The sequence below is a fragment of the Asparagus officinalis genome, chromosome 4 (genome assembly GCF_001876935.1).
Source record: "Asparagus officinalis chromosome 4, Aspof.V1, whole genome shotgun sequence".
NCBI classification, from domain to species: Eukaryota; Viridiplantae; Streptophyta; class Magnoliopsida; order Asparagales; family Asparagaceae; genus Asparagus; species Asparagus officinalis.
Window position 1 is genome coordinate 51,871,760 of NC_033797.1, and position 25,056 is coordinate 51,896,815.

The 25,056-nt window shown below is 34.5% G+C and overlaps 1 protein-coding gene across 2 annotated transcripts; it reads left to right on the forward strand.

Annotated features, from left to right (window-relative positions):
- Positions 7–12,869, forward strand: LOC109837446 (probable prefoldin subunit 2). 2 transcript variants are annotated; one of them, XM_020405697.1, is made up of 2 exons: positions 7–12; positions 12,204–12,869. In XM_020405697.1, the coding sequence occupies exon 2, from the start codon at positions 12,208–12,210 to the stop codon at positions 12,649–12,651; it is 444 nt and encodes a 147-aa protein (XP_020261286.1). In that variant the 5' UTR covers positions 7–12; positions 12,204–12,207; the 3' UTR covers positions 12,652–12,869. The 2 variants fall into 2 exon arrangements, with proteins under 2 accessions (XP_020261286.1, XP_020261287.1); XM_020405698.1 differs by lacking the exon at positions 7–12 and adding an exon at positions 311–331.

Here is a 25,056-nt window from a genome sequence, read left to right on the forward strand (position 1 = left end):
CCACCGCCCCTGGTAAGCTTTTTCTTTTACTCAGCCCTCTCATGTTTTTCTCTTCACTTCACCTCCTCCACATGAGTTTTTCTCGTCAAACATTTCCCTAATTTGTTTGTGTTTGTTGTTGGAGTTTATTTTTTTTCCGCCTATTTTGTGCCAATTTCATTTTGCCCTAATTGTTAATTTTTTCCAATTTCATTTTGCACAGTTTATTCTCAGTTTTTTATTATTTTTAATTTTTTTTTCCCTAACATGCATCTCCTCTGCCGTGGACGCATCATGCTCTTGCTCTCTCTAGATATGGTCTTCGGACAGACCCTGTGCTAGAATACTATGCGTATGTGAGAAATTTCTCTTCTATATTTTTCATGATTAAAAAGTACACAATTTATATAACCGAAGCATCAGCATGAGATTGAAAATTGCGTAGAAAAACATGATATATGCTGTCGGGGGTGCGGCAGCAGGTGGTGGCGGTGGTGGTTTGGGTGGAAGCATGGCGGGGTATTGATAGTGTCTGCATTGTGCATAGGGTGAAACTAGTGTTGAGTCTGTTGACCGAAACTCGAAACGCTACTGTCAAAATGGTTTGGAGAAAAACTCTACACCATGGTGTTTTTTTGGAAAAGCAGAACAAGAAAAACACAATAGTACCCAAACATACCCTAAAATACTAGTCCAAACTGAAACTTATGAAATTGCCAAACACAGCCTCGGCCTTACTCCAACTAGGCATATAAAGTTGACTTTGGTTTTGAATCTTTTTAACTTCCCCAATACAATCCGATCGATACTTTAAAAAAATACAATCCAATCGATTATGGTTCGGGTCGCGAATCTAATTATACCTCAAAATCAAATTGGATTTTGGGTTTTTCACTTTTGCTAACCATTTAGAGCCCTAGAGGGTACACGCAAAGAGAAATAGAAAGAGGGACGCTCAGTGACAGACAGCAACGATCTCATTACTGATGCCAGTGATACAATCTTGACTTGGAAAACGCCGCGAGATTCTCTTGTGGCAGGTGCTCGCTCTCTCAACTCTTTCTCCATTTGTAGTAGATAAAATTTTGATATGTGCGTGTTCTGTGTTGCTGTTTGTGAATTCTAGGGTTTATAGTTTATGTGTACTTGCTAACATTTTGAACTTTGTTGCATTCTGACAGGATTTTAAATGAGAGGGTGAATGTAGTTTTACTTAAAATTTTCCTAAAGATATCTTGATTTCCCTTTAAAGTCTAGTCTTCTAATGCCCAGCTTTGTTATTTGGATGAAAGTTTTGCCCAGCTTTGTTATTTGGATGAAAGTTTTGCAAAGTATACTTTGATGTGCTTATGTGTAATACTCTTATCAACGTTGCAACCCTGATGAAGGGCTAGGGTTTCTTTAGGCAGCTGATGAGGAATAACAACACATTCTCAGGGTCCTATGAAGTGAACTTTTAGAAGATGTGGATGCCGTGATAATGGAGGTCAAATGACCCATAACCAAGTGAGTAAACCATAGGAAGCTGTATCTGAAAAGCTTTGTGGTGTTTCTTTTTGACTTGTGAAAGGTATTGAGTCAGCATGCCATCAGATCTAAAATCCGCAGTTTTGAGACAGTAGAAAGTGTGACTGTTTATGCTCTAGAGTTCTTGTTGAACTAGTTAAATTGTTCATATGAATTCAGAATTCCTATTATAGTATCAGTGAAGGAAGAAGGGTACTGTTGCAGCAGTGGGCTTCGTAATAGGGGAGATGTCAACAAAAAGTAGAGCAAGAAGAACAAAGCTGTATATAGAAGAGAATAATACAAAGATTTAACATGATTCAGGCGATATGTTTGATCTGTGTCTAAAGGCGATCACAAAAAAGAAAAAAGAAATTCACTAATCAAAGAGGAGATTAGAACAGCGATCGCGCTTTAATCTCACTCATCCAAGCCCACAAAATATACCCAATGATGAAGTAAAGAGAAGAACATATTAGAATCCGTCTTTGTTTTGCTCTTGTTTCCTCACACCCCTCTTCATCATTCCTAACCATCCCTTTTATAGTGAATGAAATCCTCGTAGAACCTCTCATTTTTCACTTGATTAGCTAATTATCATTTGCTAGGTGTAATAGTTGGCTAAATCTGGCGTAATAGTAACCCAATTTAATTTTATACATGCTAAATGTGGTAAGAAGAGAAGTTCAGATTTGATTTTTTCCCCTTCACATTCAAGGCAATTAATAGGTTCAATCCTAAGGGTTGAAGGATCAGAAAAAGGTATAGTTTGGAGCATCGTAAGGTTAGGCCTAGAGATCTATATGGATTGAAAGTGTGTTATACCTTCATCTTATGCATCCTTAATAAGCTTATAGAGATATTTGGGAATTCTTGGTTAAGAAACATGAAATGTTCTGCAGTTTAGTTTGAAGAATGGGAGAGTGATATAGGTAATATTTTTCCTATTTTCTTTCAATTTCTAAAATTTCTTGAATGAACTGGATTTTTCGTCATTTTTCTTCGACTAACATGAGCTTCCTCTTTATGAGACTAACCTATCATGGATTTTTTTAACATCATACTACATTATGCTTAAACATTTTTTCAGTAATCGTTACCCTTGTACATGATGTGTATGTGATGGAATCTGGTGGAGATGTCCATAATGTAAGAGGATCTGAAGTTTTTGAGTCGATGAAACTTTTTTTTTTAGATTATGGGCGTGTATATTCGTGTTAATGTCATCAGAGAGTTTAATTGTGACATGGTATTTTACTACTATCTAAAGAAGTTCATGATAGTTTAATAAAAAACAATAAATGATCATGGTACTTCAATTAAATTTAGCCTTGAAATTTAACCTTTCTAATGATCAATAGTTGATATGACCATGTTTTGACCAGGTTAAACCTTAAAACATATCATTTTTTATTTTCTTTTATATTATTTTTTTTCTTTTTTGTTCCCTTTCTTTTTTATCTATAGTAAAGTGAGGGTCACTATACCTTTGTATGGATGGATATATGACCCTATTTTCTAATGACCTTAGGAATAAAGCGTGTTTATTTATTTATGCTAAAGGATAAAGCCTTAAAAAAATAAAACGAAGATCATGTCCGGTAACTGATAAAACAACACTTGTTCCTTCATCAAGATATTATCATCATCATTCAAAGCCAAGCTACCAACTTGGATCTGGTCGGATGTACCAAGAAGGGTTTTGTTTAGAGTTATCAAGTTAAACAGGTTTGGTTTCTGACACAACCCATATATTGTGTCAGTTAGGGGCCTAAACCTGAAATCTTATAAGACTCCAATGTCCTATAAGAATCTCATGCCAATGACTAAATATCTAGCAGCTCCTTTTTTTTAATTTTCGAAATTTCAAATTTATATTAGAATTCAATAACTTTTAGAGCACGCAAGGCCTGACTTGTCCTGTTATTTTGTTTTGTTAGATTTATGTTGAGGAATTAATAGAACTAACTTGGTGACCATCCTTGCCCTATGTTGACAATGATTTGTTGTAGCAAGAATTTGTTCATAATAGAAATTTAATATATATATATATATATAGAGTAGAACTTGTGTCAACTTAAGTGGATAGTGAATAGTGTGTCCACCAAACTTTATATCCACTCATTTAACATATAAAAAGTCACTTCATATCATGCAAGGATCCCTAGGAAACATCTAAGGGTTAAAAAGTTTAGTGGATGTCCACTTAATCGGAGGAGGTAGTGGAGGTGTTCATATTTGGAGGTTAATGGAGTTTGGAGGACGTGTAGGCTACGACATATAAAATCACAATCAAGGTCTACAGGGTGCAATCCACGTAAGCAGACAATGCTCCTCTAAACGCTCGTAAAATCTAGGTGGACATCCTAAATACCGCCTAGGCGCTAGGCGCTAGTTAGGCAGCCTAGGTACCGCCTAGGCCTAGGCGTACGCCTAAGCGGACTAGGCGGAGGTTTTTTAAAACAGTGTATATATATATATTAATGACTAAAGCGGCCTACACTATAGGCAAGCATTAAATTTAATTTTTAATAGTTGCAATAAAATGTAAAAAATAACAACTAATAATAAAATAATTTAACTAATAGCTACATATATTTTTGAATTTAAATATATTAAAACATTAAAAATATCAATTAGCTTTTTAAAAATAATGCCTTGGATTTTTTAAATACTATAAAATTATAGAGTATGGAACCTATACATTTTTTGAAATTTTTGATGGAGAGATATAGAAAGAAGAGAAAATATTTACATATAATTTTCACTGGCGTAGAAAAAGTTTTAGAGTGCCTAGAGAGGTACTATTGTGAGTTTTAGAAAAGAAAATGTATCTAGTGTGTGTGTATATGCATATATGTACATATACATGTATATTGATGTGAGTAGAATGTATTGTAGAGTAATAACTAATGTTAGAACTAATGAAGGGGAGACTAAATCGTTTCCCATTACTATAGGTTTACATCAAGGATTAAACTTAAGCCCTTATCTTTTTACTTTAGTTATCGACCAACTTACTAGATATATTTAGATGAAGTGCTACTATGTATATTATTTGCTGATAATATGGTATTAATTGACGAGATTTAAAAAATGTATGATTTCTAAAGTAGAAAGGTGGAGACAAACTCTTGAAACTAAATGTTTTAAAATTAGTAGAAAAAACAGAATACATGACATGCATTTTTAGTAAAACTAAAAAAAAGAGCCTAAAGTATATATTGGTGGTCAAGAAATATCTAAAAGTAATCATTTTCGTTATTTAGCGTCAATTATTCGGATGATAGTGAGTTGAGGATGCTATTGTCGATCGAATCAAATCGGGATGGTTAAAATGAAGTGCTTCGGGAGTCTTGTGTGATCGTAGAATAACTATGTGACAAACAAAGAGTCTATAAGATGATTTTAAGACCAACAATGTTTTATGGATCAAAATATCAGGTGATTAAAAAACTTATGCAAAAAAGCGAGTGTAGCAGAAGTGAGAATGTTGAGATGATCTTGTGGATATACACTAAAAGATAAGCTAAGAAATGAGTCTATATTAGAGTTTTCTCTTATTGAGGATAAAATGAGAGAGAATCAATTAAGATGACTTTGTCATGTACAACAGAGATCTCTTAGTGCACCAGTTAATAAAAATGCTAAATTGCTAATATTATACTTAATGGAGTAAAGATATATAGAGATAGACCTAAAAAAATTGGTTGTAAATAATTAAAAAGGATATGATTATGATTAACTTAATAGAGGAGATGAGCCATAATAAAACAGAATGAAAGAATATGATTCATGTAATTGACCCTATATTTTTGGGATAAAGGCTTTGTTATAGAATAGCAGGGCAATAACATGAAATTTATATAGATATCATTTAATGTGTTATTTTTTAAAACGATGCAGCATTAGCAACTATCATTTTTTTTCATTATTTCATTAAAGGCTAGTTCATATTTCATTTATTAACAGAAAATGAGAAATTTTATAATCAATAATTTAACTTTAGAAAAGTTCAGCCAAAATAGTTATTTTACTGTACTCGATACAACATGCATATATATATATATATATATTATATATATATATATATATATATATATATATATATATATATATATATATATATATATATATATATCATACTCCCTTTAAAAGCACGAGTTCGGAAAATCTTTTTAGACAAATATACCCCTTTATAGTTTGAACTACCTTATCTATAATCAAATTCTATTTTTCAATGGTCAATATATACCCTTCACTATTTTGAATATTTTATTTATATCTTAATCTATCCTAATCATAATCATATCTTATCATTAATCCTATGTGAACCATGTTTAGCTTAACAATTAAAAAAAACTAATATTAATAAAATATATAAAACATAAAATGATCATTAGTTTTGTTAAGATAAAGAAATACAAGTAGATAACATATTATATAATACATGAAGTATTGCAAAAAACACATAAAAAGTTTTAAAATTGCAAAAAAGACCCTAAAAAGTTTAAAATTATAAAAAATCATCCCAAATGTCTCAAAACTTAAAATAAAAAACATTGAAATTAAAAAAATTAAACATCAGTTTGCAAAGAATTTAAATTACAGTTACACTCAAGTCCTCAAAAATTATAGAAAACACCCTCAAAGTTTAAATCAGAAGCATTAAAATTCTAAAATTTTAAAAACTTACAAACAACACAGATGATTTCAAAGATTACCATGATACACCTAAAATTTTTGACATTTAAATTTAAATTTTTTAATTAACACCCTCAATATCTCCAAAATCTATAGAAACACCTTCAAAAGTTTAATTATAAAAAGCCACCCTAAAATTCTAAAATTTGTAAATAACATAAGATGGAATTCCAGATATACCCTTAGACACTGAAAATTAAAATTTTCCAAAAATTAACCTCAAAATTTTTAAAAAACTCCTTCAAAATTTAAAAATTGTAAAAAACTCTAAATTTTCAAAATTTTTAACTAGCGCACATCAAATTCGTCGATTGTACCGCTAAAATTTAATATTTTTCAAAATTAATCTATAATTTTAATAATTGCAATAAGACACCATCAAAATTTTAGAGTTAACAAGAAATATACTAACATTTAAAAAATTACCACCAACCAGAAAACATATAATTTACAATACCAAACTTTAAAAGTAATTTTTTTTAAAAACTCTTTCAAATTTTAAAAATTACAAATCACACCCTCAAAGTTTTAAAACCATAAAAATGGGCTAAAATTTTAAAACTTGCCAAAGAAAAGTGTAATTGTTGGTATTTTTCATAATAGTATATAAATATATATATATATATATATATATATATATATATATATATATATTAAAATTTCTAATTTAGGGATTTACTATCCATTTTCAGCATCTAAGAATAGTCTAAGTTGATACTGGTAAACAAAAACAATAAGAATTGATTAAAAACATCCGGTTAATGGATAAAATTTTTAAAAATATTATAGATTAAAAATTATCGGCACTATATAAATTAAAGTAATTTCATATAATTTTAGTAATAAGTTGGGGTAGCCAAAATACATTCGTAACATTAATTGATAGATGTTTAAATCCATAGAAATGATAAAACACTATAATATTATACCTTAGCATTAATTGATTTTAATTTAGAAACTTTAATCTTTGACGTTAATAATATTTATAGGGTAAAAGAATACAAGGAATTACATATGGAGAAACTATTAGAATATTTAGAGATAACTTTAAAAGAATTGAGTTATTTCCATTGCAAATGGGAAAGTGATGGAAATAAATCTAAAATTCAGAAAACGTCAATGAATCACTTGAATTGGCATTAACATAAGACATATCTATTAATGAAGCACTGAATGAGTTACATTAAAAAATAATTTAATAACTTTATCCTAATCAAAGAAAAAATCTCCATGGAAGACATAAGAAAAATTAGTAAGTATTCATAAATTCCATACTGTGTTCTTCAAATTAAATATTAATATTATAATCTAAGAGAAATTGGTAATGAATAATGCAGGTATTTAGTTTAGATCTTTATGGAAAATGACAGGGATAGAGCAAAGGTAATATTATTGAAATAACAGAAATTTTTATTGGATGCACATCAGAAGAATTCATTTTAGAGGAAAATAAAGAGATAGCTTCTAATTTATTTAAGTAATAAATTAGGAACACAAAGAATTTTATATATATGAAATTAATATTTATTCTCATTGAAATAGAAAAAAAAATCAAAGTCTATATTTTGAGCAGTTTGTGTTGAACATCATAAGTACATTTGACTTCTTTGTAAAGTAAAATGAGATGATAAAAAATTAACGAGCCCAGGAAAGATAATAGCATAAAAAATACAAAATTGGTCTGATGTCATAATTGATGCAGATGATGAAGATAATACTCTAGAATTACCCGAGAAATGATAAAAGATAAACCTGAAGAAGGATTGATCTTAACTCAATAAAAAATAAAATAGAAGAAATAAAAAATAATATTTTTTGAATATTTTATAGAATAGTTTAATTATTTTGAGTGAAATTAGGAATCTTTAGAAGGGAGTTTCATGAATTTTTTTCAGTACTTTTATATTCTTATGTGGATGTTTTTATCATATAAAAGTATACTAGAGTTAGCATTAATCTTTAATTTATATTTTTTTATGAAGTCTATCAATGATTAGGAATAAACTTCATATTCTCTTTTGCATCGTTTTAACATACTTTAAATCAATCATTTTACCATATTGGTTTTAAATATTCACATTCTTTGTATAACACTATTTTAATATTTGTCACTTTGTAATGATATACTTTTTCAAATAAAGCTTAGTTTCATATCGGTCAAAAATAATATGAAAATTTAAATCATTTTTAAATTATATTTGTTTTTTGTTAATTCAAATATCAACATGAAAATTTAAATTGGGTGTATCCCATTTAAACAAACATAAAAAAATAATTGGGATGTAAGAGTTTAAAGAAAAAAATAAGCACAAACTGCCAAAAATACTTAATCATGGTATTAAATCACGTGCATTGCACGTGTGTAAAAACTAGTATATATATATATATATACATTTGAAACTATCAAGGCTAATACTTCATTCGATAATCATATTGATAATGATGCCGAGATTCAAATATGCTACAAAATCATTAAAAAATGCAAGTATTATCTTGATTGCAATTTTCTATTCTACATCACATGTAAATTAGAACTAAAATTGAATAAGGATACCCCTAAGGGTGTGTTTGGCTATTTGCCCCTTAAACCAGGTTAATACCTTAACCAGGTTAGTTGTGAAATCCTATCCTAGGTAAGTGCTCAAATTGGAACTAAAAAAACCAAGTTTAGAGTTAGCTCAGTTTTACCCAAACATTTTGACCCTTTAACCAGGTTAAGCTCTCTACTAACCTAGATATTAGAATGTTGCCTAAGAGTTTGTATATTCATATATGAACAAGCATTGGGCTCGTGCTCGCATGGATTGATTTGGTTTCTATGAATTTGATTATACCAAAAAAATTTCTTTGGACTACTGCTCCTTTTCAAAAGTATATAACTTGCATAAGAGATTGTTTAGGTTGAAATGGGTTTCATGAAAAAACTGATGCGGCGGGGTTGTTCAAGGCCTCTTTTATGTTGGTTAATATTTTTTTGCATCCAAAATATGGGACATGTTTGATGTGGATAGTCATTTTCTGAATTTATTGCTTTTATTTTGCAGCCAGACACATGAAAACACTACCCAAGGGTAGTTTGGGATTTCTTAAAAATGAAGCCAGTGTCCTTCCTTCCCTCAAATTCTTTATCTTCTCTTGGTATCATAAAACTAAAACTCTTTCATTTGTAATTATTTTATCGTATATGTTCCGATTCTTTTGGATAGGATGGTATCATTATGTGCGGTGATAATCAAATATTGATACCTATAGCAATCCTCACCCTCAACCTATCCGGATTACCTCCTACCTCCATTCCGATTCACTTCCAAATCGTACAAATATGGGATCGCCAGAGAGGATACCTTAGGATCTGGAGCTAATTTTTGTGAGCCATCAAGGATCGGAGCAATATATGATGCTAGGATTCGTAGGTTTTGATTCTTTTTCTCTGCCACATATTTTAAAAGGATGGTCGATTTTGGGATTACACAGTGTACTTCATTTTTCTGGCTCGATGCTCGCAGTCCTTGAGAGCGGTGCTATTGTTTTTGAAGTTCTTGAATTTCCAATACAATACCTATTTCTAGCTCATGTTTCTCACCCTGATCAACTTGGGATACAGATTGGATTGAGGTATTATATTGAAACTAGAGGATAATCAAAATTTTCATTTTAAAGATGTGATTTTAATGAATGATCTTAGTAAGAAAAGTATTTGGGGATTATTCGTTCAATGGATTAATAATATATTTGCTAACAAACTATCTTTTATTTTAATATGACTCAAGATAGTTTAGAAATTTATTATTTTTTGCTGTTGTAATGAACATGAGCTGTAGAAGTCATCATCGAATAAGAGGGATGGATCGGCAATACACGAGCTTAGAAGAGTTTAATGTGAGATGGATTTAGCTAATCTTAAATTTAGAAGAGATGAAAGGCATATTTATCTAACAAAAGTACTCTTCCTATTAAAGAAGAAAATTAATGAGAGACGGGACAGGATGCCATCTCACTTGTCCCAAAAACCTGTCCTCTTTTTGGATCCTAGCAACACTCCATAAACTCCATAGATTATCAAATCAATCAAACATAATAAATGTAAACTTTTTCTGGCTTGATATTTCCAAAGGTGATGTGGTAAGCATGGAAACCAATTTTATCCTTGGAAACCAATTTTATCCTTTTACAATGCTAACCAAACAAACCTATATTGCGAATTTTTAGTGAAATTTTGCTATACTTGTAGATCAGTAGGATCACCGTAGATGAGATGTTCATGAACAAAAGTAGTTAATGGTCGGGTGTCAACAAAAACCTTTTGAAATGAGTGTGTATGATTCATGCAACCTCCTGGCGAGCAAAATTATCAAACACAACATGATATGTTACCAAGTCTAAAACTTCACAAACTCGCTTGATATCGTCGTACATGAATTAGTGACACTGACCTTGGCAGTCAAGGATACCAGCATATTAGATGTATTGATTTAGTTATTCGTAATACTTTTTCTCGTCTGAATTATGTATTAGGTCTACTGGCACAGGTCTAAAGCTTTTATACCACCTCCAACCATCAATTGCTGCTTCCTGTACCATAAGCCCTTCATCTTGATTTCAGAATTTCTCAATTTCTAATTGCTGTAGTCAAACTTTGCTCAGATTACATATTCTATTAGAGGTATATTTATGGGTACAGAGGCTTCTCACAACTAGCTTGAAAGACACATATTGGAGAGGGGATTCTGAGCAAACTGCAGGACCTAATAATTGTGCACTCATGACAAAATTTATTAAGTTCCAATAATAATGGCCACCGTTCTATAACCATTACAGCAATGCTTTTTTATGGACATAGCAATTGGGTCTAATTGAGTTGGAACAGGAGGTCTGGTTAATATTTTCCCCTGAACAGACCCTTATCCACTTATAAACTCTAAATTCTTATATTCTATCGACAATACTTGACCAGTACTAAATTTACAAATGGAAGCATTGTAGAGTAAACTGAAATAAAATTGAATCTGGAATCGGATTGTCAATGTTTTGGATCTCACTGGAGAACTAACTACATGCAATTGTTGCGAATATTGCGAGCAACATACAAATTGGGGAGTTTTCTGCACCCAAATAGAATGAGGTAATGCAAATTGGGGTGTTTGAGATTGTAACTGAAACACCCAAATAGAATAAGGAGGTAATGCAAATTGGGGGTGTTCGAGATTGTAACTGAAACAAAACTCAAATCTGGAACAGTGTGACCGGAAACAAAATTGAATTTGAAACCAAAGCTTTAGGTTTTGGAGCTCATGGTTAAAGACGAAATGGGAATTGGGGGGCATTCGAGATTGAAAAGGCTGTTCGAAGTATATTTATAGTGAAAGGTTTAAGGAAAACAAACACATATTCTATCTCGATTAAAAAATGTATGAGGAGCAAACAACAATACCTAAGTTCTGTACTTAATAGTTATATACGTGCCGAAAAAGATAAAAAATGAACCATAAAATATTCAGCAAGTTTCTTGAATAAACCAGAAGACCAATTAGTTGACCCAGACTAACTCTCAACTTGCATTTCTATCATCAACTAGATCATCTAGATAAAGTCTTTATCTGAATCCATTAATAAAATTAAGGAGTGTACTGACCTGGAATGAATTAGATAACGTGTATGCCTTCAGAGAAGTTCCAGTTATATACCGGATTTAGGTACAGTTTCAAAGTATATCTGAAGGATCAGATGATTGAACTCTTTGAATGTTGTAAATTCGTATGTAATTTAATCGACCTGGTGTATAGGTACAGTTTAGTTAATGTTGTGTTAAACATTATCACAGTAAAGATTCTTCTATTAATGATTGGGAATAGTTGATGGATATATTGAAAACTTGATGCTGTCTTTTCCTGTCAAAACCTACTTCTCTTGGATTAATATAATGTTTTCACCTGATCCCCTACAAGATTCAATGTTACTATTGCATTTTTAAAATCCACATTACCTATAATCTCAAAACTTCTATTTGATTCCAGGACCATGGCAAGTATAGCCAGCAGCGAAGGACCTATAAATGAGCAGGCAATCGCCAACATGTACGGTGTTCTGCGCTCCGAGATGAACCAACTCTACTCAAAAATCACAGAGCTGGAAATGGAAGTCAGCGAGCACACCCTTGTGATCGGAGCAATAGAACCACTCGATCCATCAAGGCGCTGCTACCGCATGATTGGAGGGGTGCTTGTAGAGCGAACAATAAAAGGGGTCCTGCCTGCAGTGCAACGCAACAAGGAAGGCCTTGAAGAGGTCATTGCTCGCTTAAACGAAGCGTTGGAGAAGAAGAAGAAGGAGATAGCAGATTTTGAGCTGAAGCACAAGATTAAGATAAGGAGACAAGATGATGCTAACGAAGGTGAGGGAGGGAAGAAGGAAGGAACGGCTCAGGGTGTGCTTGTCGGCCCTGCAGGCAATGAAGGGAAGTAGTTGCCGACTGAAGTTTCATTTGTTCACGAGCTAAAAATGTGGTTTTGATCTTTTAGTGTGGGGATTTCAGTTGTGAATTCGAATATATTATGTATTATTGTGTTCTCATTTGTGGATTTAGATCTTTGAGTTAGGGATGCTGAGGATATAACATTATTGATTGAAAATATTTAGTTGCAGCGCGGATGAAATCTGTCATCGGTGTCATTTGTCATTCACATTGTCTCGGCATGGTGTTCAAGCGTTTGCTGAGGGGGGTAATTTTTACCTGATTTTGGGAATTGTGTTGTATTTTTTCAGCAATTTGATGTACGGGTCATTCCGAGGGCTGATTAAGCTTTTCTTTCATAATGTTTTTTCCCTTTAGAAATCTATGAACCCCAAATCTAATAGAGGCTTCATCAAAGGTAAATGCTATATTTACAAGTATCAAGGCTATCATGATAACTAGTTTCGATAGGCAAATAAGGTTCTCTTAACAAAGATTGTAATGTTGTGTAATAAAAAATGATTACAATTGAATATTGGTAACGGTTTTTAAATGATCAAACTGCTATTGAGGTGTTGATTAGATGGAACACAACCATAATACAAGTAGGACTCTTGTCTTTGTACATATTGCAACTGAAATGTTGTTAGATGGAACACAACTGTATCATACCCAATTTGCTTTTTTTTTTAACAACCCGAACCAATCTAAAAAGAATGTAAAATTGGTTCGGATAGATTAATGCTCAACTAATGAGATCTTAGATTAACAAAGTATGACGGAATGTGGGGGAAAACAAAACTCATTTTTGTGCAACTCCATGAGTGATTTATTCATTGACGTACAAAATGAATATCCAAATGACAAGTTTCCCACAGCCATTTGTCTCCGTTAAAGACTGCATTTTAGAAGATTTTAAGTAACTAAGAATGTGAAGTCCTCAAAAGTAACAGAATGGGTCCTCATTTAAAAATCCTTCCATCTTTTGGAGACGGAAAGTATGAGAACAAAAATGCCTCACGGACCCGAAAATGGGACAGATAGAGGGGGACAAGTGAGGTGTCCCCCTCTGATTGCATAATGAGCTGGCCATGACCAGCTCATTATGCAATTAAGAGGGGACACCTCACATGTCCTTCCCCTATCTGTCTCATTTTCGGGTCCCTATAAAAGCACCCATATGAGAAGTGTCACAAAAATTTATGTTATTTTACATATATCCTCCTTAATCTCCTAAAAGCGACATTAAAGACTGAAATATGTACCCTTACGGATATTCATTACATTATTGTACTTATCATAATTGAAATTATGACTTATCCAAGTTCTTTCTCTTATTATTGCTCAAGTTGCAGACTTCAAAGAATTAAGACTCATGTTTTAGCATGATTTTTCTGCAGATGGTTCATTTCCTTTGTGTGCAAGTTCATTGTAATACAAGGACAAGTTTAAGCATAGCAAGAAGCACAGGGGAGCACAAAGATAGATTAATCTGGACAACTACACCGTCGGGGACATTCTCAGTACCATCAGCCTATCATTCTATTTTGGACAATATGGGTGCTAACGTAATTTCAATGGTCCCACGAGACAATGTAAGGATGGGGGTTTGGAAATTAAAAACCCATAACAAAGTTAAAAAAAAAAAGGAAAAATGTGTCCATGCCCTAAAAGCAGAAACTTCATGTGACAAGGCCCCTCATAGTTTTCCCCATGTGGATCAGCTCCTTGAAGTGTGACACTTTGTACTGCAGCCCCTTTTTATCAATTATTACATGCTAGCTAAGCTAAAATCCCCAAATTATCCTTATCCTCTCTCCTCAATCTCTCTGACCCAGCACTCATATCATCTCTCTCTCTCATCTCCTCTCTCTCTCATCTCTCCCCTCTCTCTCTCTCTCTCTCTCTCTCCACCGCCTCCCCTCCCCTCCTCCGCCCGTCCTCATCACCGTAGATCGCCACCGCTCCCCCGCCATAGATCGCCGCCGCAGAGCTTGAGGAAAACACTCGAAAAGCTCGGGCAATTGAAGACTGTTGAGGAGTGCAGGGAGATGATCTGAATGTATGATGTTAATGGAGATGGTGTTTTATGCTTTGATGAATTTAAGAAGATGATGCTACGAGTAGGTTGGTTTTTGAGATTGATATTTACCGTAAATAATGATGTTGTTGTGACCCGTTGAGATTTGGACATTATTTTTTCTTTTTTTTTTATTTGAGAAGACTTTGATCAATTAAGGGTTCATGTTGACAACATATCTACGTTTTTCATTTCTCACATGACTGTGGATTTATCCTTATGAGCTTCTGTATTTGCAAATTGTGATCGATTCTGTTGTGGATGTTTTTTTAGTTACCAAGCCGAGACGCACAGAGCATTAATATATTAGCTAGAATAAGAAAAGAAAAAAAAAGAAAAAAAGAAAAAAGAAAGGTAAAGAGAAGTAGAGTAGAAGGGGAATGAACAGAAATGTTGTAATTAAGAAAGAACGAAAAGAGGTATTAATGTATCTCTATGAATGAAATTGCCACGGTGTCGTCGAGCGATATTCGAAGCAATATAACGAGAGATAGAAAATGAGCCCAAATGAAAGGAAGATACCGTGTGATAGACAATATAAAGAGCTACACACCGATGAAGACAGTAGTGAAAACGGAGACCGGAGGTGGCCGTAAAACACGCGCGAAGTCGGCACGGCGCTGCTGAAACGGAGACCGGAGGTGGCCGTAAAACACGCGCGAAGTCGGCACGGCGCTGCTGTTTTCTGCTCGCTGTTGCCGTCAAGCGATGTTTCGGACGTTATCGAGAGAGATAGAGAATGAGTTAGAGCGTGATACAAATTGGAGGTGATAGGCAACATGTAGGGCTACTCACCAAAGAAGAAATCGGCGGAAACGAAGATTGGAGGAGAACAGAAAGTGCGTGCGAAGTCGGCAAAAAATTATAGTTTTCTGCAGTGCAATTTCTCGCCGTTCGGGTTTGTTCTTCGTTGTTCGGAGATTTTCGTCGCTGTTCGGGCTTGCCGGAGGTGGGAGGAGGTTGCTGGGGTCGTCGGTTGTCTCGGTTGGCTCCGTCGAAGGTGGGAGGAGCTTCTCTCCGTTCCCAAGAGCCTAGAGCTAAGATGAATTATAGCTAGAACTAGCTAGAACTAACATAGATGTGGGCTAGAAATGGCTGTATACAAGCTAGAACTAGGTTAATAGAAGCCAAAACTAACGTAGAAACAAGAATTAACAAGTGTGCATGTAAAAAACCCTTATTGGGTTTAGAACTAGTAAGATAGAAGCTAGAACCGGCTGTATACAAGCTAGAACTAGGGTAATAGAAGCCAGAACTAACGTAGAAGTAAGAATTAACAAGTGTGCACGTAAAAAACCCTTGTTGGATTTAGAACTAGCAAGATAGAAGCTAGAACCGGCTGTATACAAGCTAGAACTAGGGTAATAGAAGCCAGAACTAACGTAGAAGTAAGAATTAACAAGTGAGCATGTAAAAAACCCTTGTTGGGTTTAGAACTAGCAAGATAGAAGCTAGAACCGGCTGTATACAAGCTAGAACTAGGGTAATAGAAGTTAGAACTAACGTAGAAGAAAGAATTAAAAAGTGTGCATGTAAAAAACCCTTGTTAGGTTTAGAACTAGCAAGATAGAAGCTAGAACCGGCTGTATAGAAGCTAGAACTAGGGCAATAGAAGCTAGAACTAACGTAGAAGTAAGAATTAACAAGTGTGCGTGTAAAAAACCCTTGTTGGGTTTAGAACTAGCAAGATAGAAGCTAGAACCGGATGTATACAAACTAGAACTAGGGTAATAGAAGCTAGAACTAACGTAGAAGCAAGAATTAACAAGTGTGCATGTAAAAAACCCTTATTGGGTTTAGAACTAGCAAGATAGAAGCTTGAACCGGCTGTATACAAGCTAGAACTAGGGTAATAGAAGCTAGAACTAACGTAGAAGCAAGAATTAATAAGTGTGCATATAAAAAACCCTTGTTGGGTTTAGAACTAGCAAGATAGAAGCTACAACCAGCTGTATACAAGCTAGAACTAGGATAATAGAAGTTAGAACTAACGTAGAAGTAAGAATTAACAAGTGTGCACGTAAAAAACCCTTATTGGGTTTAGAACTAGCAAGATAGAAGCTAGAACCGGCTGTATACAAGCTAGAACTAGGGTAATAAAAGCTAAAACTAACGTAGAAGCAAAAATTAACAAGTGTGCATATAAAAAACCCTTGTTGGGTTTAGAACTAGCAAGATAGAAGCTAGAACTGGTCGTATACAAGCTAGAACTAGGGTAGTAGAAGCTAGAACTAACGTAGAAGCAAGAATTAACCTAGCTTCTATTACCCCAGTTAATTATTACTTCTACGTTAGTTCTAGCTTCTATTACCCTAATTCTAGCTTGTATACGGTCAGTTCTAGCTTCTATCTTGCTAGTTCTAAACCCAACAAGAGTTTTTAAATGCACACTTGTTAATTCTTGCTTCTACGTTAGTTCTAGCTTCTATTACCCTAGTTCTAGCTTGTATACAGCCGGTTCTAGCTTCTATCTTGCTAGTTCTAAACCTAACAAGGGTTTTTTATATGCACACCAGTTAATTCTTACATCTACCCTAGTTCTAGCTTCTATACAGCCGGTTCTAGCTTCTATCTTGCTAGTTCTAAACCCAACAAGGGTTTTTTACATGCACACTTGTTAATTCTTTTTTCTATGTTAGTTCTAGCTTCTATTACCCTAGTTCTAGCTTGTATACAGCCGGTTCTAGCTTCCATCTTGCTAGTTCTAAACCCAACAATGGTTTTTTACATGCACACTTGTTAATTCTTTCTTCTACCCTAGTTCTAGCTTTTATTGCCCTAGTTCTAGCTTCTATACAGCCGGTTCTAACTTCTATCTTGCTAGTTCTAAACCTAACAAGGGTTTTTTACATGCACACTTGTTAATTCTTATTTCTACGTTAGTTCTAGCTTCTATTATCCTAGTTCTAGCTTGTATACAGTCGGTTCTAGCTTATATCTTGTTAGTTCTAAATCCGACAAGGGTTTTTTACATGCACACTTGTTAATTCTTGCTTCTACGTTAGTTCTAGCTTCTATTAGCCTAGTTCTAGCTTGTATACAGCCGGTTCTAGCTTCTATCTTGCTAGTTCTAAACCCAACAAGGGTTTTTTACATGCACACTTGTTAATTCTTGCTTCTACGTTAGTTCTAGCTTCTATTAGCCTAGTTCTAGCTTGTATACAGCCGGTTCTAGCTTCTATCTTGCTAGTTCTAAACCCAACAAGGGTTTTTTAAATGCACACTTGTTAATTCTTGCTTCTACGTTAGTTCTAGCTTCTATTACCCTAGTTCTAGATTGTATACAGCCGGTTCTAGCTTCTATCTTGCTAGTTCTAAACCCAACAAGGGTTTTTTACATGCACACTTGTTAATTCTTGCTTCTACTTTAGTTCTAGCTTCTATTATCCTAGTTCTAGCTTGTATACAGCCGATTCTAGCTTCTATCTTGCTAGTTCTAAACCCAATAAGGATTTTTTACATGCACGCTTATTAATTCTTGCTTCTACGTTAGTTCTAGCTTCTATTGCCCTAGTTCTAGTTTGTATACAGCCGGTTCTAGCTTCTATCTTGCTAGTTCTAAACCCAACAAGGCTTTTTTACACGCACACTTATTAATTCTTCCTTCTACGTTAGTTCTAGCTTCTATTACCCTAGTTCTAGCTTCTATACAGCCGGTTCTAGCTTCTATCTTGCTAGTTCTAAACCCTTGTTGCTAGTTCTAAACCCAACAAGGGTTTTTTACATGCACACTTGTTAATTCTTGCTTCTACGTTAGTTCTAGCTTCTATTACCCTAGTTCTAGTTTGTATACATCCGGTTCTAGCTTCTATCTTGCTAGTTCTAAACCCAACAAGGGTTTTTTACATGCTCACTTGTTAATTCTTACTTCTACGTTAGTTCTGGCTTCTAAACCCAACAAGGGTTCTAGCCCACATCTATGTTAGTTCTAGCTAGTTCTAGCTCTAATTCATCTTAGTTCTAGGTTCTTGGGAACACAAAAAGGCTCCTCCCACCTCCGATGGAGCCCACCGAGACAGTCCGATGACCCTGACAACCTCCTCCCACCTCCGGCAAGCCCGGACAGCGACGAAAATCTCCAAACAGCAAAGAACAAACCCGAACGGTGAGAAATTGCACTGCAGAAAACTATAGTTTTGTGCCGACTTCGCATGCACTTTCTGATCTCCTCCAATCTCCGTTTCCGCCGATTTCTTCTTTGGTGAGTAGCCCTACATGTTGCCTATCACCTCCAATTTGTATCACACTCTAACTCATTCTCTATCTCTCTCGGTAACGTCCGAAATATCGCTCGACGGCAGCAGCGAGCAGAAAATAGCAATGCCGTGCCGACTTCGCGCGTGTTTTACGGCAACCTCCGGTCTCCGTTTTCACTATTGTCTTCGCCGGCGTGTAACCCTTTATATTGTCTATCACACAGTATCTTCCTTTCATTTGGGCTCATTTTCTATCTCTCGTTATATTGCTTCGAATATCGCTCGACGGTACCGTGTCAATTTCATTCATAGAGATACATTAATACACCTTTTCGTTCTTTCTTAATTACGACATTTCTCTTCATTTCAATTTCATTCATAGAGATACATTAATACACCTTTTCGTTCTTTCTTAATTACGACATTTCTCTTCATTCCCCTTCTACTCTACTTCTCCTTACCTTTCTTTTTTCTTTTTTTCTTTTTTCCTTTTTTTTCTTCTTCTAGCTAATAGATTAATGGTCTGTGCGTCTCGGCCTAGTAACTAAAAAAACATCCACAACAGAATCGATCACAATTTACAAATACAGAAGCTCATAAGGATAAATCCACTGTCATGTGAGAAATTAAAAACGTAGATATGTTGTCAACATGAACCCTCAATTGATCAAAGTCTTCTCAAATTAAAAAGAAAAAAGAAAAAGTAATGTCCAAATCTCAACGGGTCACAACAACATCATTATTTACGGTAAATATCAATCTCAAAAACCAACCTACTCGTAGGATCATCTTCTTAAATTCATCAAAGCATAAAACACCATCTCCATTAACATCATACATTCGGATCATCTCCCTGCACTCCTCAACAATCTTCAATTGCCCGAGCTTTTCGAGTGTTTTCCTCAAGCTCTACGGCTGCGATCTACGACGGGGGAGCGGTGGCGATCTACGTTGACGAGAATGGGCGGAGGAGGAGAGGGGAGGCGGCGACGAACTCGATGGGAGTCTTGGGGGCCTGAGCAGAGGCGGCGGCGACGACGACGAGGAGGGCGAGGGCTAGGACGATGAGCTTGAGAAAGCTCTTAGTTTTAGGGAGAGGTGAGAGAGAGAGAGAGAGAGAGAGAGAGGAGATGAGAGAGAGAGATGATATGAGTGCTGAGTCAGAGAGATTGAGGAGAGAGGATAAGGATAATTTGGGGATTTTAGCTTAGCTGACATGTAATAATTGATAAAAAGGGGTTACAGTACAAAGTGTCACATTTCAATGGGCTGATCCACATAGGGGAAACTATGAGGGGTCTTGTCACATGAAGTTTCTGCTTTTGGGGCCTGGACACATTTTTCCCAAAAAAATTGTTTGGAGGGTAAGACTGTAAGAGTTATTATTTAAGAGGCATTAGTTAGATAACGAAGTTTGTGATGGCTGCAACAGCGCAGAGGAGGACACTATGCATGTGTTTTCGCAACTAAGGTATGGGAGAAATGCATCCTAATTGTCAACCACACTTGCTACAGGATTGGTGCTCTCGAGAATAGTGGGGAAAGGTTAACCCACTATTACATTATGGGCAATGTGGACAGAACGAAATAGCGTTAATTGTGGTGGAAATCATAGATAACCATAACACGCAGATTGCTCAATTTATTAGGTCCCATTTGAATGAATTCATAGCGGGCCAAGAATCTAGAGGTTAACCCACAGTTGTGAGGGACTATCCGCGAAAACCTCTCCATCTAAAAATAAAGTTGAATTGCGATGCGGGCTTCAAAATTGGGATTGGGATCCCCTACTAAGACATAGTGCCTCCTAATATCTCCTAATGCATCTCCACCTTTTATTTTGTGCATAAGCACAAAATACGAGGAGGTACTATACAATGAAAGGTGAATATGCATTAGAAGATATTAGGAGGCACTATGCCTTAGTAGAGGATCCCAATCCTCATAATTTATAGTGCGGAGTTGAGTTATGGATGCATCTTTTGACACCGTAATGGAGAATTATTGCAGCAATGGCGAGAAATGGGGGCTTCTGTGATTCAGTCCGCACAACGGAAGCAGTCGTAATTCTTGAAGGTATTTAGTTCGCATTATACACCGGATTGCAATATTTGAATATAAAAAGAGATTCAAGCGTAGTGTTTACAACAGTAACTTCCTTATCTCCTTGTCTTACATCGTATGGCGCTATTTTGGAGGATGTTCGGTATCTCTTACAAAATAATCCACATATGATTCTACGTCTTGTCAATAGGAAGGCTAATGAGACAGTGCACTTGCTTACTAAGGAGAGTGCTCAAACCACAGGGATATCTTATTGGATCGAGAATCCTCCATCTTTTCTTTTCCCTTTAATTTTTATGGATGTGCGCTCTTCTTTATTGAGCTAATAAATTTAGTCTTTTTCCATTAAAAAGAACCTTCATTGCAATACAGTAACTTGAGAGCAAACTTGAAAGAATTCAGTGGCTAGAGCAACTCGAGAGCAAACTCTAAAAAGTTGAGTGAGACATGACTACAAATTTGTATCTTTTGTTGGGTTCGATTAATCCAACGAACCCATGTGGTCCAACCTACTCGATTTGGGATTTGATTTAAAGTTATCATCAATTCAAGTTAGGATCAGGATGCTAACCACATGATCTGGTTACACAGTTTTATGTTTATTAAGTTGGGTGGTTATGTTGAATATTTAAAGGATAGGATCGATCGGAGTGTAATCCCACGGTTGTGATTAAATCATGATGGATAGAGTTAATCACAAATATCTATATAAAGGGAGAGAGTCCCTCCTCTCTCCATTTTTTCCTCCTCTAACCGTACGCAGAAAAAGAGACCTAATTCTCATCGTTGGCTACGGGAGGAGAGAGGAGAAGACTTCTATTGTTATCGACGGTGAACGATAACTTTAATATGGATTTCTAGTTCAATTATTTATGTCTAGATCGTTATATTATCCAACATTGGTATTAGAGCTAGATTGTGCATGATTTTTTGATTTATAATTGAAGTTTTTTTCGGATTAATTTAAAAAAAAGGAAATTATTCAATGATTTGCATCTGGGTAATTTTTCGTTTGTCGTCAAACTGCTGGAAAATTTTTTTTATCTGGAAATGCTTTGTGCCCATGGCTGCTCCCTTTTTTAATCAACTATACCCATATAGAATAAAGGTAACCATATAGTGGATTAATTAAAAAAAATATTTTTTTAACCGTTCAATCATGACCGCAACTAGGGGTGTCCATTCCGGCCGGTCCTGACTCGGCCCGGGAAACCGGGCCCGGGCCGGGTCCGGGCCTGAGTGGGTCGGACTCCGGGCCGACCCGGTTTTTTTCTCATTTTTTAATTTTTTTAAAATTTTAAAAAAAATAATAAATTATAAAATATACATAAAAATTACAGAAAATGACATAAATTTTTTTAATAACTTGAAATGACATAAATTACAAGTAAAATAAATAATAAAAATAAAAGATGATAAAAATAATTTCTTTATTAATAATCAGTAAATCCTTTACAATTATAAATTTATTTCAAAATTCATCGCATCACAATAGATGAGTAAATCCCAACTAGGTTGGTACCTACCCATATCACTATCATATTTAACTTTTTTCAAAATAATTCATTACAAATTTAAAGATAAGAAATAAAAATTACAATTTGATGAATATTATCTAATCTTTATATATATCTGCTAGTCCCAACTCTTCAAATTTATCTTCAATTATAGCAATCCGATCGATGCCTTGTGTTCGCTTCTCGTACCTCCACCAATCTTGTAAGCACATCACCGCTTGTACAGTATACGGATCTAAGCATGTCCTGTGGTCGTCGATCAAACGTCCTGCTGTGCTGAAGGCGGATTCCGAAGCTACCGTCGAAACCTGTACTGATAATAAGTCACGAACCATCGTGGAAAGTATAGGATATGAAACTGATCCATATACTCTCCATCATTGCAAAATATCTAAAGCATTTCCTTGACATTTAACTAAGGAAGCAGAAAAATATTCATCTAATTCAGAAACCTCTAATCCTGAACCAATTCCAGATCCACCAGTTAGTTCAGCTACCATTGCATACCTATCAAAACTTACACTTTTACCTTGACATGTGCTCGAAGCCGAAGGCGCCGAACCTGTAGACTGTTGTGTAGCTACACCATGTCTAGCTGCATACTCATCATATAATGCTTGAAAATAATTTCTAATGGATAAATGATGAGAAGTAGCAGTAAGGATGAAACCATCATCTAAGTCTATAATCTGTCCACCATACAATGAATGTAACAAACTTCGAAGACCAATATCCTTCAAACATGGATCAATAAGAACCCACAAACCAAAAATATGAGAAATAGACCTAAAATACTTATTAAATTTGCTCTCCATTTGAAAAATTATATTTTCAAAAATATCATCCATACGATATTTGGCAAATTTTTTTGAATATTTAAAATTTGTAAAACAGCTAAAGTAATAGTTGGATAATAACAACTAGATTATAACATAGTAGCATCATAAAAAACTTATAACATCTTATTTAATTTACATATAATTGTCCATTCATCTTCACTTATTCTATAAGTGCTACCAGAGCTAGAACAAGAAGCATAAAAATTATAAAATCATTTATAATTTCTTTATATTCTATTGCTACACTTAACATTGCATATGTGGAATTCCACCTATGGTCAACATCTTTTGGAATTAGTCTAGGCTTATAATTTTTCCTTTTACAACATTATTTCCATCTTTTAATTCTCATTTCAGAAGCATTATGCATATTAGCAACTGTTCTAACCTTTTCTATATTTCAGAAGCATTATGCATATTAGCAACTGTTCTAACCTTTTCTATCATGGGTTTAATTTCAGAAAATGCACTTTGAATACTGTTCTAACCTTTTCTATCATGGGTTTAATTTCAGAAAATGCACTTTGAATAATTAAATTTAAAATATAGCAGATACATCTAACATGAAAAAGGTTATCATGACGTGGCAATGACAGAGTTGTTTTAATAAAATCAACATCTACATTATTATTACTTGCATTATCTAGTGAAAGAGAAAATATTCTTTGATCAGTTTCTAGTTTTATAAGTTCTTCAATTATTAAAATTATAATATTAATACCAGTGTGTGACTCTTCAATTGCAATAAAAGAAACAACTATTTTAAATATTTGCCAATTTTCATCAATCTAGTGTGTTGTGATACATAAATAACCAGTTTGTACTCTAGATGTCCAAATATCAGAAGTTAAAGAAAATTTATAGTTTAAATTTTTAAAATAAGAAATTATTTTTCCTTGTTCCTCCTGATAATATTTTAAAATATCACATTGACAGGTTTGACGAATTTTTTTTGTAAATGCAGGATAAAAACCATCTCTAAACAAATCTTCAAATTCATCATCTTCTACTAATTTAAAAGGCAGGTTTTTAAGAATAATAAACCTGATTACCCATTTCCTAGCTCGGGCAGCGTCATAATTCTAACTACCAAGGGTACCAGAAGAGGAGGAATGTGAAATCATAGACTGTCGGATATCACCTTGAAGATTCTGGTATTTGTTGTGTTTTTCTATATGGCGTTTGAGATGGTTAGTGCCGCTCTTATGATGAGCTTGGAAAACCTGGCTGCACAACGCATATTTTGCCTTCTGGGAGATGATCCCACCGTGTTCATCCTTGGTGACGTCTATCTTCTCAAAAAAATTCCACACATCGGATCTCGGCCTTTTAGGAGCTCTTGGTGCAGTAGATTCGTCGACACCCGATTTAGGATTAATACTGATATGAGGAGGAGTAGTTGTTGTAGGAGGACTCATTTCTGGATCGGTAGGAGATAGGTGTTGCTCTTCATAAGCAGATCCAGAAGCCATTTGATAGAAGTATTAGAAAATATAAGAGATTATAAGAGAGTATAATATTGTATAAAAGAGTATTAGAGAGAAGTAGAAGAGTTTTGGTGTGAGGAGAAGAAGTAAAACCCCCCACTATTTATAGAGGTAACCCCCTAGGTAAATGACCAAAAAACCCTCATATTCTAGTCGTTTTTTGACTGTTTTAAGGGGCAAATTGGTCAAATGGCCAAATATGGCCGTTTGGCCGGGCCGGGCCGGCCCGGCAT

Excerpts from the sequence above, each read along its gene's own strand:
- LOC109837446 (XM_020405697.1), top strand. The coding sequence starts at position 12,208 with ATGGCAAGTATAGCCAGCAGCGAAGGACCTATAAATGAGCAGGCAATC.